Source organism: Berghia stephanieae, chromosome 1, assembly GCF_034508935.2.
Source record: "Berghia stephanieae isolate SIO BIC M18660-M18661 chromosome 1, UCSD_Bste_1.3, whole genome shotgun sequence".
Taxonomy (NCBI): domain Eukaryota; kingdom Metazoa; phylum Mollusca; class Gastropoda; order Nudibranchia; family Aeolidiidae; genus Berghia; species Berghia stephanieae.
Window position 1 is genome coordinate 101780834 of NC_088360.1, and position 13791 is coordinate 101794624.

The 13791-nt window shown below is 35.2% G+C and overlaps 1 protein-coding gene across 1 annotated transcript in view; it reads left to right on the top strand.

The window, feature by feature from the left end:
* Positions 1-11602, top strand: part of LOC144962574 (MAP/microtubule affinity-regulating kinase 3-like) — a 74239-nt gene extending 62637 nt beyond the window's left edge. The window contains 2 exon segments of the mRNA XM_078895618.1: positions 3690-3825; positions 4815-11602. Coding sequence (XP_078751744.1) covers positions 3690-3825; positions 4815-5033 — 355 coding nt within the window. The 3' untranslated portion in view covers positions 5034-11602.
* The last annotated feature ends 2189 nt before the right edge of the window (positions 11603-13791 follow it).

Here is a 13791-nt window from a genome sequence, read left to right on the forward strand (position 1 = left end):
TAAAGGCCTGGATTCCAAAGATTGACCATAGAGTCCTATGTACTAATCACTACTAAAAATCCTCAATCTGTCGTATTTCATACCCTTTACTCGGATGGAATCATTGTCGATCTTCAGATCGTCATTTTACTGTTACTTAAAATACTAACATTTCTCAACATCTTTTGCATTAAATGATTGGAGGCATACTGTGTTATGATAATGGGGTGACCAAGCCTTGCTATAAAGAATGTGAATGGTGTATAGTTATAGTTCTAAATGCTAGATAGCGATTGACGCATTGATTCAAAGGAGTGAATATGAGAGGTTCTCATTTTATGAATGACCAACCTGGAAGGTGAAATGATAATTTGTGAAAATCTTCTCTCTCGTATCACACCCTTATGAAATGATTTCAAGATAATTGTGACAATGGAATGGGTTCTCATAGCAGGGATTTCATACCACTGTTTTAAAAAATATATTTTTAAAAACCCTTCTCTTTAATGACCCAAGTAATTATGGTTTATGTAGTCTAAAACATAAATTTTAATAACGTTACTTGGATATTTTATTCATTAGTTTATGTAATAGATATAGTTTATGATAATGACTGATTTATTTGAGATCATTTCTTTTATTTGTTAGGAAATCAATTGCAGTGGCACCCCTGTTTGCGCTTCTATCATCTTCTGCATGCATTTCAATTTGTATTGAAATACATCCTAAACCCAAACACACAAAGTAGTCTTAGAGAATGATATCAATTATCCATTCCTTCAACTGTTTTAATTTTTATTTTACCCCCCCCCCCTCCCCCCTTAATATGTTGTGATGTGTGTTGTTTTAACTATTTTTTAACGCTGCTCCTATAATAAAAAAATAAACCTTAATTTGCTGTGCTTATTGTGTGTGAACTTTTTCAATATTTTTATTCTTTCTTGTCAAATTAAATTTTCACCACCTCATCCATTAAATAATGCAAAAAGATAGAAAAGAAAAGAGTTTAAAAAGAAAAGAATATACTTTCTTCTAGAGATTTTTCAATAACTTCGACATCTAAGAAAGGTAGCAATTTATAATGAAGTACTTTATCTTTGCTGTAAATTGGAAAATGCGTAACAGTAAATTTATGTAAAGAAAAATGGATTTTGCAAGGTATTTGATAATTGGCTATTTATTTCTTGTGTTAACTGGTGTTGTCTTTAACATTTGGTGATGGGGCTAATTTAATTGAAGTTTGTCTTTGATTTGATTTTAAATCGTCATGCTTGGAAACACATCTTCAAACACCCCGAATTCCTTGCAGGTTAAGCATTGGGTTTTAGATGTACCCCGTAAAGTGTACTTTTATTCTATTTATATTTTCACAAAACATATTTTATATCTAACCATGTTTTTTTTTGTTTTTTTTTTTAATGTGTGTTTTATGTTTTGTGGGTTTCTTTAAAATTTATTTTTTAAAATTATTTTTTTTTAAACATGAATTTTTTTAGGGGTGGGGTTACCTTTTTTATGTTTTGTTGTTGTTGTTGTTGTTGTTGTTGTTGTTGTTGTTGTTGTTGTTGAAAATCACCTTTGCAACTTAACATGTAACATCTAACAGTAGGCCAGAGGGTATTTATTTCCTTCCTCTCCTCAGTCCAGAGCTGACAAAAAGTCCTTTATCCTGTGATAATTAATGGTATCCACGACATGTTATCAATGTCCTTGTGTCAATAATCACTATGGTATTTGGTTGAAACAAAAGATATGCATTGTGTGTTCATTATTTCATTTTGTCATATCGTTATATGATCCACTGAAATGTGAGCTGCATTAAATACTAGGGAATAATTCTTTTCTCTCCCTTCCCTCTCTCCAGCAGGGCAACATCAAATTTGTTTTGTATTTAGTTACTACCAGAGTTTTTAAAATGAAATAAGACTCCCCACACTTTTTTCTTTTCTTTTTTTTTTTTCCCCCCTCCTTTTTATTTATACTATAGCACATTTTGTCTTGTGTTAGTTAAGAGTTCTGTGTGGGGTTCCTGACCTCCCATAGAGGGCAGGGAGGTACATACTGTGTCTTCTGTCCTCCAATATCTTTTTTTCCAACATGCTTTCTGTCTTTATCTTGGAATGAGATTGCTTGGTTTAGTCCTGGCCGGATACCCTGGCTGAGAGGGAAACAGTCAAATGTGTAGTTAGTTTTGGGAGATGATATTTTTTCCCTTGTAAATCATCTCTCTGTCATGTACTGTATTATTTTTCCTTTTACATATGTATGATTTGTAAACAATTGAGTGTGTTCCTCTTGACGGGGACCTGTGCTTATGTCTGGATGAGACATTTAGTGATCTCAAACTAAGTACACGGATGGTGTGCTCTTGGAATCTACATCTGTTCCCTATTTGAACCAAGTCCCTTTTGTCTGCCTTATTCTTGGATGCTTTAATTGTAATTCTAGAACTTTTGACTATCCCATTTTCTTCCTTTTTACTGGCGCTGATTTGACCTAAATGTGTTGCAAGTGCCGTAAAACCCTTAAAAACATAAAATCAAAAAACATAGTTAAGAGTTTGGGGCTTTAGATTTTGTGTTTGAACATACTACTATGATGAAAAGTTTCTCAACTCTTTACACCAATAAAACATCTATTACTATTACTGTTATCTATGTAGTTACGCAAATGCTTTGAATTTAAACAAATGCTTTTGAATTTTTAAAAGTGAGCATAAAGTAATGCCGAACTTATTTCAATCTGCCCAAAGTATTTTTGATTCCAAGTCCTGTTTCTCAAAATTCTGAACAGTACTGTCCCAAATGTTTTCACAAAAGAAGGAAAATTGTTGCAATTATACATTCATGTTTTTATTAATATTCAAACTTTCGCTTATTAATTAAGAAACTGTTAATGGACAAATAGAATATAGGATTTCCTGTCTTCAAATTTACATATTAAATAGAGCATAACTGTTTAGTTTAGCTTATTGCATGCAAAAGTATTTGTAATACAGGGAAATATGTAAGATTTTCGAGTACATTTGTGTTTTCAAGTATCTTCCGTGTTTTATGTTTTGTAATTTATTTTTCCTATAGTATTTTGTTTGCTGCCAACCGATTTTTCTTCTTAGAGTAGTGCAAAAGTGCTCTTTTGATTTTTTAGGAGAGGATCGTCCATATTAGGGCAGGCAAACCATACTTGAGTGTTGTGTCCAAGTATTGTAATATGATAGAGGAAGTGTGTGCAAACCATTTTGACCTCAGTACACTGTTGGTTTTTCTTGAAATTCAGCTCACTTTTTTGTTTGTGGTAACTCACTTTTGAAATTATATTGTTTATTTTTATAAATTAAAAATCATATATTTATTTGTTTTAAAAAAATAATTATAAAATGAGGTTTGCGGGTCATTTCTTTTTCTTTATTCTTTATTGTAAGCTTGTGTTTATCAAAATATTATTTTGCCTTTAAATTCAAGCATCCTAGCTTTGTTTTATGTTTTCAATTATTCCAAACTTTTTTCTAGCACTTTTTTTTTTTTAGAATTATTATTCGTCACTAAATTTTCTTCTCATCACTCACTTCAATCAATTGTGTTTGGTTTACTCCCCCTGCCCCCCTTATAAAAAACAAAACAAAAATCAAGTCTAACCTGAAAGTTCCTGCCTTGGCTTATTTCCTCCGCTGGGTGTCACTGCCAATACTTGTTTTTGTTTCTAATTTCCAGCCACGTTTTTCGCAGGTCCATGTCTGGTGAAACGCGTGACCCAGAAGGTATAAAACCGCGGTCTCTTCGTTTCACCTGGAGCATGAAGACAACCAGTGCTATGGATCCCAATGATATGATGAAAGAAATTCGTAAGGTGAGTACTCACAAACATTAAACACCACCTATTGGGAAAGAAGAACATCAACAACCCTTACATGATTATCATTTGTAAGTTGTGTAAACAGGACATTGTTGAAAAGAAGGCCTGCCTGAATTGAGTTGTGTAACTCATGGCTTAAGATTGTGAATTCTGGATGGGGTTCCTGGCCTCCCATAGTGGGCGGAGAGGTACTTGGTGTGTCTTCTATCCCCCTGTATCTGTTTTCCAATTGCTCTCTGTCTTTGTCTTGGAATGAGATTACTTAATTTTGTTCTAACCCTGGCCAGATTCCTTGGCTGGGAGGGAAACAGTCGAATGTATAGTTATAGTTTTGGGACCTGTGCTTGTGTCTGGGTGAGACTTTTAGATTGATCTCAAACTAAGTACACTGATATTGTGATCGTGGAATTTACATCTGTTCCCTATTTGAACCATTCCCCTTTGTCTTACTTTATCCTCAAGTCCTTTTAATTGTACATCTAGAATGTTTTTACTATCTAATCCTTTTCGCTGGCGCTGATATGACCTAAATGTGTTGCAAGCGCTGTAAAACCCTTAAAAACAACACCTAGATTGTGAATTGATAGTCTTTTATCTGAATCCGAGGAAGAAGGAAAAATATTACCCCCCTTCCTCTCCTCTCCTCTCTCTTTCTCTCTCTCTCTCTCTCTCTCTCTCTCTCTCTCTCTCTCTCTCTCTCTCTCTCTCTCCTCTCTCTCTCTCTCTCTCTCTCTCTCTCTCTCTCTCTCTCTCTCTCTCTCTCTCTCTCTCTCTCTCTCTCTCTCTCTCTCTCTCTCTCTCTCTCTCTCTCTCTCTCTCCTTTTTTTATGTCTAGGGATGGAGCAGAAAAACTGTTGCTCACTCCCTATATTAAGGCTTGCATGTAATCGTGCAGTCAAGGGGCTAATATAAACAAGATTTGGTCTCGAATACATTGGATATCGGGATGTGTGCAACTTTTACATTTAATGCTTTCTTTACAGGTGCTGGATGCCAACAACTGTGACTATGAACAACGAGAAAGATTTTTATTACTTTGTGTCCACGGAGATCCACATACTGACAGCCTGGTCCAGTGGGAAATGGAAGTGTGCAAATTACCTCGCCTTTCTCTCAACGGGGTACGATTCAAACGCATCTCTGGAACATCAATAGGCTTCAAGAACATTGCATCTAAAATTGCAAATGAACTGAAACTGTAGTTATATTGAGTAGTAAGCTTTTGTAACAATACTTTAATACTCCTTCCTTGTATAAACACTTTTTGTTTTGTTGAATACTGGTTTCCCCATTTATTAATAGTAAATTATTCATAAATTGAATATAATCTATACAGACTCAAACACATGACTTTCTATTTCCTGCTTCTAAGGCCGCTTTCAAAGTTTTTCCATACAATTACTATTGATGATCCAACTCAGGTAGGCCTCCTCAAATGACTTCTCTCTTCTGTCTTGGCTCCTCATTTATTATCATAATTGTCAGTTAATCTTTCAACTTTGAAATATTATTTATAATTTATGATGACGGTAATTATATAAATTGGGCAGATCATGTAAGGCTTGTTTGGAACAATAAAAAGCGTGGCTGTTTCCTATTTTTTTTCTTTCTTTTGGGCTCGTCTAGAGCAGTTTTACTGGCTGTGCTTAATAATGATAATGATAATTAACAAATTTATAAACTTTGGTCTGGGTTTACAACCCTCAGGCTGTACCACTATCCCCACTCCTTATCCAGTTGTTTATTTTTAACCTGTTTGTTATTCTTGAAATTGTATATGGTTATTGCTCATCACTATGTAAAAAGCAATGTATTATACTAATTATTATCACAATGACAGAAGACTGAGAAACTGAGCAAGAAGAGTTTTATTATTACCAGAGCCAGATGCTTTTTAAAAAAAATAAATATTATTCTTAAATTATTTCTCCCCCTCTTTTTTTTTTTTTTTCCTTCAAATGTACAATTAGTTGTATGTTATTTTATGTATGCTGTATTATTGTGTTCAGGTGTGTGGATTGGAGGCAAAGCACGTGTTTACGTGTTGTATATAGTTCAAATATACATACACATACATACAAATACACACACAAACACATACCATATTGAAATAGAGCGCAAAAATCGAATTCATCTCTTTCTGGAAGTGGAATATCTCGAGGCAAGAATTGGTCCTTAACTTAGATGCAATGTTTATGGATTGCAGCTCTCTGCCCTAAGATATTCGTTGCAACAGTTGGTAATTTTCATCACCCATATCGATCGTCATTGTCATGCTGATTAGTCACTGATTCCACCAATCATTAAGTTGTACAATCAATCCACTCCTATCGCGTCACATCAGCAAATAGTGATGCTGTTTATTTATGGAAGGATCACCCTTTGACTTGTTGATTCCAACTCAGTGATTTCTTTGTTTATCTGTTTTGCTTTGTTTAGATTGTGGCTAGATTTGTAGATAGTTATTAGGAATTATTGCTGTATATATTTCTCTAAAAACTTTCATTATTTCATATTCATTGGTGATTATCTATATATCGAGTTCCTGAAATAAGCAATTTCAAGTTTCCCCCCGCTAACACATTGTAGATTAGTCCAACAACAGTTAAATGATGGCTGACTGTATTCCAGTTTTTTTTCTGACACTTGCTGGCAAATGTTAAAATGTTTGAAATTTCTGGAAAAAGATCGGAAAAGAAAAAAGGACTATTCATGGTTGAAAGGTTTATCAGTTTTATTCTGAACCTTGTTTTCATTAAAGCAGAACAAGCTATGAAGCAGAACTGAATCAATACAAGTACAAGGGAAGATAAATGGACACTTGAATATGAAAATGAGAGACAAAGACTGGAAGATAGAGCATGTGTGTGTGTGTGTGTGTGTGTGTGTGTGTGTTTTGACCATGATATGCCTTGTTTGAATGATTCCTCAATCAAATTCCAGATGTATAATCGTTACTAAAGGCATGGAAGGTAATTTTAATACTTCATGATTCAGAGGGACTTTAGGCATGACAGAAGGACAAACAAAAAACATGGTGTATGGCAAATTTCCTTTCGTGTCTGAGATTTTATAGCATGCTCAATATTTTTTTTCCAAAGGCTGTTCAACTGAAATGGGATATTGAAAAAAAAAAACCCTGAAAAACTTAGCTTTCTTAATGACTGATTCGTGTCCAGTGTGAAATTGACCAAAGGAGAAGTTGAGGCTGTTTATTTCTGGAATCTACCATCTTATTCTTACAGTTTTTTCCACCTTCCTATGTTTCATTCACACTGGGTCGTAATATTTTGATTCAATTATTATAGTTCAAAAAGCAGAGAGCAGGTTGGTGGATATGAATAGATGTACGAGTATTTCAAAATGGACAATGAAAAGGTGCTGATTACACTTGGAACAGTTGTAATTTCATTTATTGAAATAGTCTTCTCATCAGATAATAATTTCATAAAGAAAAGTCCAGTATTCGGAACTTTATTGAACTTGTTTTGAAATGTCATCAAGTCATCCTCCTAATAGACACTTTTCTGTCCATAAATTCTCTGGTGTAATTGTAACAAGTCATCCTGTACGACTGGAAAAGATGTGTTGGGATGAGAATTTATTATTTGCTTGATCGCTTGCTTTGTCTTGGGTTTGATGAGAGGAAATTTTCTATTTTTGCATTCTCATTGTTCTTGGTATTGAATTCATAGATTTGCCCTATTCACAATCACCCTGATCATCTTTGTTGCCATTGGAATGGTAAGCTATGTTGTTATTTCTAGAGTTTATAGAGAAGCTGAACTGGGGCGGTGATTAAATTTTTTACATGTGCGGATGCAACCTTTTATTTATTAAAAAAAAAACCAATTATATATATATATATGTGTAAGTGGAGTAAAAGATTACATTGTGTTTGTGTTCTTAATATTTCACCCTTTGTAGTAGCCTCTGACATTTCAATATTGTGCAGAAATGACACAACTACATACATATTCACATACACCTTCTTACCCACACTGTGTTTTGCCAAATTGAATCATAAATTGTAGTTTAATTCCAATTCATTCTTGTGATGGTGTTGTTAAATGCTGGTGGTATGTGGACATTGTAAACTGGTGACAAAAAATCATTGTATGTTCTTTTGATTTTTTTTTATTATTGGAAGATAGATGTTGGGCATGATTGCGTGTACATACATAATTACATACAAACATTACATAATATATGGCTGTTTTATACATTTACGTTGCGAAAAAGTTTGTTTTGGGTGACTGTGTATGTAGCAATATGATAAAATATTACAGATATCTTACGCTTATGATATAATGTGTATCGGATGGAATTTGACTTAATCAGGTGTGCCATTTTTATGGAAGCTGTTAGTGCAAGTGTAGAGATGGATAAATGCTGTTTTATGGATTTGAGTTGTGTCTATTTGGATATAGAGTGTGTAATTGAATATAATATTATTGAAGGAAGCAGTTAGCCTAATGAAGTAATTTTGAATAAGTTGTGGGTGGTTTCTTGACTTAAGAAAACATTAAGAATTTTGTCTGTTTATAGGTCTTGAAATAAATAATTGAAAGAAGTGGCAGATTTTGAAAGTTGTAAAGCTCAGGCTTTTTTTCCCTCTCTCTTCTCTCCTAAGGGGATGAAATTTATCTTCCTTATGACTAGCTGGCTTGAGAGTGGTTTTAAGTGTAACTTTTATAATAAAGTTTCTCCACTATTTTGATTGATTGAGAGAAAGAGTGCACAAATTGTCCAAAGTGGATGAGTGATATTTAGGATGGGAATGGAGACAGCATTGTTAGTATGTAAGGAATAAAAGGGAGTTTCAAGCTGGTTAGAGTGATGAAAACTTTTTATTTTTTAAATTAGGAATACTTAGTGCCTAATTCCTTGACTTGTTCGTTGTTGTGTTGTAGGGGTCTAAATTAATACTTTTTATTTGTATTTTCATTTATTTAGGCTGGGTGGGGTTCCTACCTCTCATAGTGGGCAGTGAGGTACATACTGTGTCTTCTATCCCCTTATATCTGTTTTCCAACATGCTTTCTGTTTTTGTCTTGGAATGAGATTTCTTGGTTTTGTCCTGACCCTGGCCGGAGTCCTGCCTGGGAGGGAAACAGTCGAATGCATAGTTATTGTTTTGGGAGATGATATTTTTTTCCTTGTAAATCATCTCTCTGTTATGTATTATTATTATTATTATGTTTGTTGTTTTGAATTTATAATGTAAGCATTTGAGTGTATTCCTCTTAGTGGGGACCTGTGCTTGCATCGGGATGAGACTTTTAGGTGATCTCAAACTAAGTACAATGGTGGTATGCTCTTGGACTCTACATCTGATACCTATTTGTTCCCAGTTCCCCTTTGTCTTACTTTCTCTTGGGTGCTTTACGTGTAATTCTAGAACTTTTTACTATCCCATTTTCTTCCTTTCTGGGTGGGGATCCTGACCTCCCATAGTGGGCAGGGAGGTACATGCTGTGTCTTCTATCCCCCCATACCCGTTTCCCAATTGTTTCCTGTCATTGTCTTGGAATGAGATTACTTAGTTTTGTCCTGATCCTTGCCGGAGCTCCTTGGCTGGGAGGGAAACAGTCGAATGTATAGTTATAGTTTTGGGAGATGATATTTTTTTCCTTGTAAATCATCTCTCTGTTATGCATTGTATTATGTTGAGTTTACATATTATATTAAATGATTGGTAAACATTTGAGTGTATTCCTCTTAGATGGGACCTGTGCTTGTGTCTGGATGAGACTTTTAGGTGATCTCAAACTAAGTGCATTGGTGGTCTGCTCTTGGAATCTACATCTGATCCCTATTTGTTCCCAGTTCCCCTATGTCTTACTTTTTCTTGGGTGCTTTTATTGTAATTCTATAGCTTTTTACTATCCCATTTTCTTCCTTTTTACTGGCGCTGATATAACCTAAATGTGTTGCAAGCGCCGTAAAACCCTTAAAAACAACTAAAAAAACATTTCTTCCTTTTTACTGGCGCTGATATGACCTTAATGTGTTGCAAGTGCCGTAAAACCTTTAAAAACAAAAACAAACCTTTATTTAGGGAGCTTAATACAGGACATTGTAATACTTTTTTTAAGTGGGGGAAAAATGCTGAAGAGGAGGGAACAAATTTGCAATATGTTACTATTATATCCACGATATGCAACCAACAATGACTCATATTGTGTTTAAATGACTGAACACTGGCGCCTTGTTTTTTATCCTTTGTCAAAAGGGAGACAGTTTGATGTTTGTGACAGGGAGATTACTCATCTATCATTATTATTGTTACTGTTTGTTGATTGGTCACTGCCTTTGGGTGACAACATTACCAGTTTTAGCAGGATTCAGCTGTACTGTAAGGTGGAGACACCAGATAGGGGAGGCAACGCCAAAGTAGAGAGAAAAGGTAAAAACTCTTCTTTTTTTATGAAAAAAGATTTATTGGCTATGATTTAAACCACATAAGAATCTGCCTTTTAAAAAAAAAATTTATTGATTGATATACTTTTTTTTGTTTGTTTGGTTTTGTTTTCATAAAAAGTTCCCTTAGATGGGAAGATGGGAACATATTAGATTTCTTCTTGAAACTTCTGTATTCCCTTTTGCCTCTTTTAAAAATTGGATACCTGAGATATAGTGAGCTCCAATAAATCCAACTTTCCACTTTAACGTTTACCATCTTCCTTTTCAGAGGCACGCAGGTGACCTATAAGTGTTGCCATTGCTGTTGAACTTCTCAATCCAAAATGACCATTTATGGATGGTTTAATTTTACTCACAAAAGACAAAACTTATCCGGATATTCCTTACTTTCAAATAGAACTGTTGAAAACCTTCACTGTATGAATACCAACCCTGCACAGAGAGAGATAGATAGATAGAGAAAGAGAGCGAGTCTGACAGCAAGTAAACCTACTAAGATAAGAGGTGTCTTTTGTGAAAATGAATATCTTCAAAAGGTCTTTCTCCCGTTACACAATTGCACTTTTATTTTGAATCCTAAATTAGTTTGTAGAAAATGAAATTATGATTTATAATCCCAAGGGTTTTTTAAAAGATACTTTCATTAAACATTTTTTTTTTTTTAACCTTTCCCCTTCCTCCTTTTTGTAACATGAAATCATAATGTATTGATGATATAAGCAACAAAGTAATGTGCACGGTTATTTTAATCTTGACGGGGTAAATTCATATTGGTATTCTACCTGAAATTGTTTTTTGGGAACCCCACTAATGAGTATGTAAAGGACAGTATATCTGGGTGTCGTTTCTGTTGTTCTATTTATACATGCATACTGCTACCTTATTTCCTTTCACCTTGTATGTGATTTCAGCACTTTCCATGAATATATATAAATATATGTGTTAGACACACATAGAGGTGTGTAGTTTGAAGTTAAACGTATGAGAGCCTCGAGGAGCAACTGAATTAATGTGATTATTGAATAATGTACAATTTTCCTTTGCTGTGAAGAAAGTTTTCAAAAAAGATTGTGAGAATGTTGAGGCAATTTGTGATATTTTGATTTTGTTCCCTGCCATTATGTGGTTTTTTTTTAAACCTTAAATTTCCAAATCTCTTGTTGAATTTTGGATGGTTGGATGTGTGTCTGGTGTGTGCATGGCTGGACATGGAAGCTAACACAACTATGGCAAACAAGGGATGATAATGACATGTTATTGAATGATTGAATGAATGCAGGAAGCTATGGCCACCTCTAGTGTTGTCCTATCAATGATGACCTAGTAAAATGTATGAAAACTAAAATTGCTTTTTGGTTTGGTTATTTTAGTTGTTTTTTTTCCTCCCTTCACTCAACCCAAAAGGTAAGTGGTGGGGGAATGTTTGGACCGTCGGATTATACATCGGTCCTCAATTCTTGTCATTTCATACACCCCCATCAGGACTCCAGGGCACGAAGGCTCCTGAAAAGAAAAATGGACAGGAAGGTCACTTGTTGTGCTGCGTATTCTATCCCCCTGTACTGTTCTTTTTTTCCAGGTTGCTTTCTTCCCTTGTCTTGGTATGAGATACTTGGTTTTATCCTGTCCCTTGCTGGAGTCCTTAGTTGAATATTTTTTTTTTTTTTTGTAAATAATATTTTTTTTTGGGGGGGGGGGGGGGGGGGGGGTGGCGGTTGTTTTAAATGTAATTGTAAGGGTTGGTTGGGGCTCCTGACCTTCCACAGTGGGCTGGGAGTGAGGAACTTTTATCCCCCTACTATTATTATATCTTTTCCAACATGCTTTCTGCCTTTGTCTTGGAATGAGATTACTACTTGGTTTTGTCCTGGCCGGGAGGGAAACAGTCAGATATATAGTTAAGAGATTGGGAGATATTTTTTTTGTATTACTTTTTAGTGTAATAGATCTTAATTTGTAAACATTTGAGTCTATTTCTTTAGCGGCGATCTGCGCTTGCGTCTGGATGAGACTTTAAGGTGATCTCAAACTAAGTAATATACATTGATAGTGTGCTCTTGGAATCTACACCTGTTCCCTATTTGAACCAATCCTCCTTTGTCTTATTTTTTCTTGGGTGCTTTAATTGGTAGTTTTGAACTTTTTACTATCCCATTTTCTTCTTTTTTTACTGGCACTGATATGACCTGAATGTGTTGCAAGCGCCACAAAACTTTTAAAAACAAAAACAACCGAATGCAGTGGGCCTGGTATGGTAAACTCTTGCTGTCTGTACTATTAATTACCCTATTATTACTATTATAGAGTGAATTCAAGGGTATAAACACATTTTAAAAAATTAAGTTCATATTTGACCAAATTCGGATTTTTTTCTCTCCGGAGTCGGATTTCTAAAGTCGGTTTTTAATAAATGAGAATGTAGCCATTTTACTCAAATGGAAATACATTCAAACTGAAATACCTACATACTACGCCTATTTGGAAGTATTTTGGGATGAAAATTCGTATAAGCAGTGGTGAAAACCAAGTATCTTTGGTTTTATAGTTTTTTTTTTTTTCTTCAAAGTAAATCATCCATTTTTCCATTGCCTTGGGTGGCTCGTAGCCATCGTTAACTTTTCGCCCGACACTGACCAAAAAAATGACGTCAAAAGACAAGTCTTTGGCCGCAAAAGGCAAAAGAAAACGAATCGTGAGTAGTTTTCAATAGCTCAACCAATGAGATCACTTGTTAACTTGAGCATTACTAACGACAACTCACTAGGCGCTGCATAAACCTAAAAAATTACGTCAAAAGATACGTCCTAGTGGGTTCTAGTGTCAGGCTGTAAGTTAACGATGGCTATGGGTGGCTCCCCTGGGAAGGAAACCACGGCCTCCTACTCCTTGGGCTCGTGGAGCCTCCATCTCTTCATTATTGAACTAGTCTAGTTGTAACTTTATTCAGTTGACAAAATTACTTTTAGGGTAACAACTGCAAAATAACAAATAACAAAATGTTACTAAAGCTCGCAACACAACATATTAACAATGTATAACACTACATAGCTCCCGCCAGAGCTTTTGTTCATTTGTCATAAATCCAGCCGATCAGGGGGTTTGGATAATCGTCCCCTTTCAGTGCGTTTGGATTCGGTCTGCAACGTTTCCTCATCAGGAAAGATCATACGTTTCTCCTGGTTGGTTGCACCCGTTTTATTCTCTCCCGTGTTCTGTGCTTTCTTCGGTCTTCCCGTTCGTGGTGGTTCATGTACCTGAACAGGTTGATGAATGTCACAGTGTGCGGGTTTTAGTCTGTCGATTGAGACTGAGTCTTCTTTGTTTCCTACTTGTAGTTTGAAAACTTTGTCACCGGTTTCTAGAACTCTATACGGTCCTGTGTACGGAGCCTGGAGTGGTCTTCGATGTCCATCATGACGTATGAACACGTATTTAGCTTTGCTGATGTCCCGTGGTACGAAGCTTGTTGCTTTTTTATGCGTGGATGGAGGAACTGGACGAAGTTGACCCACTTTCTCACGGAGGTTTTTCAAC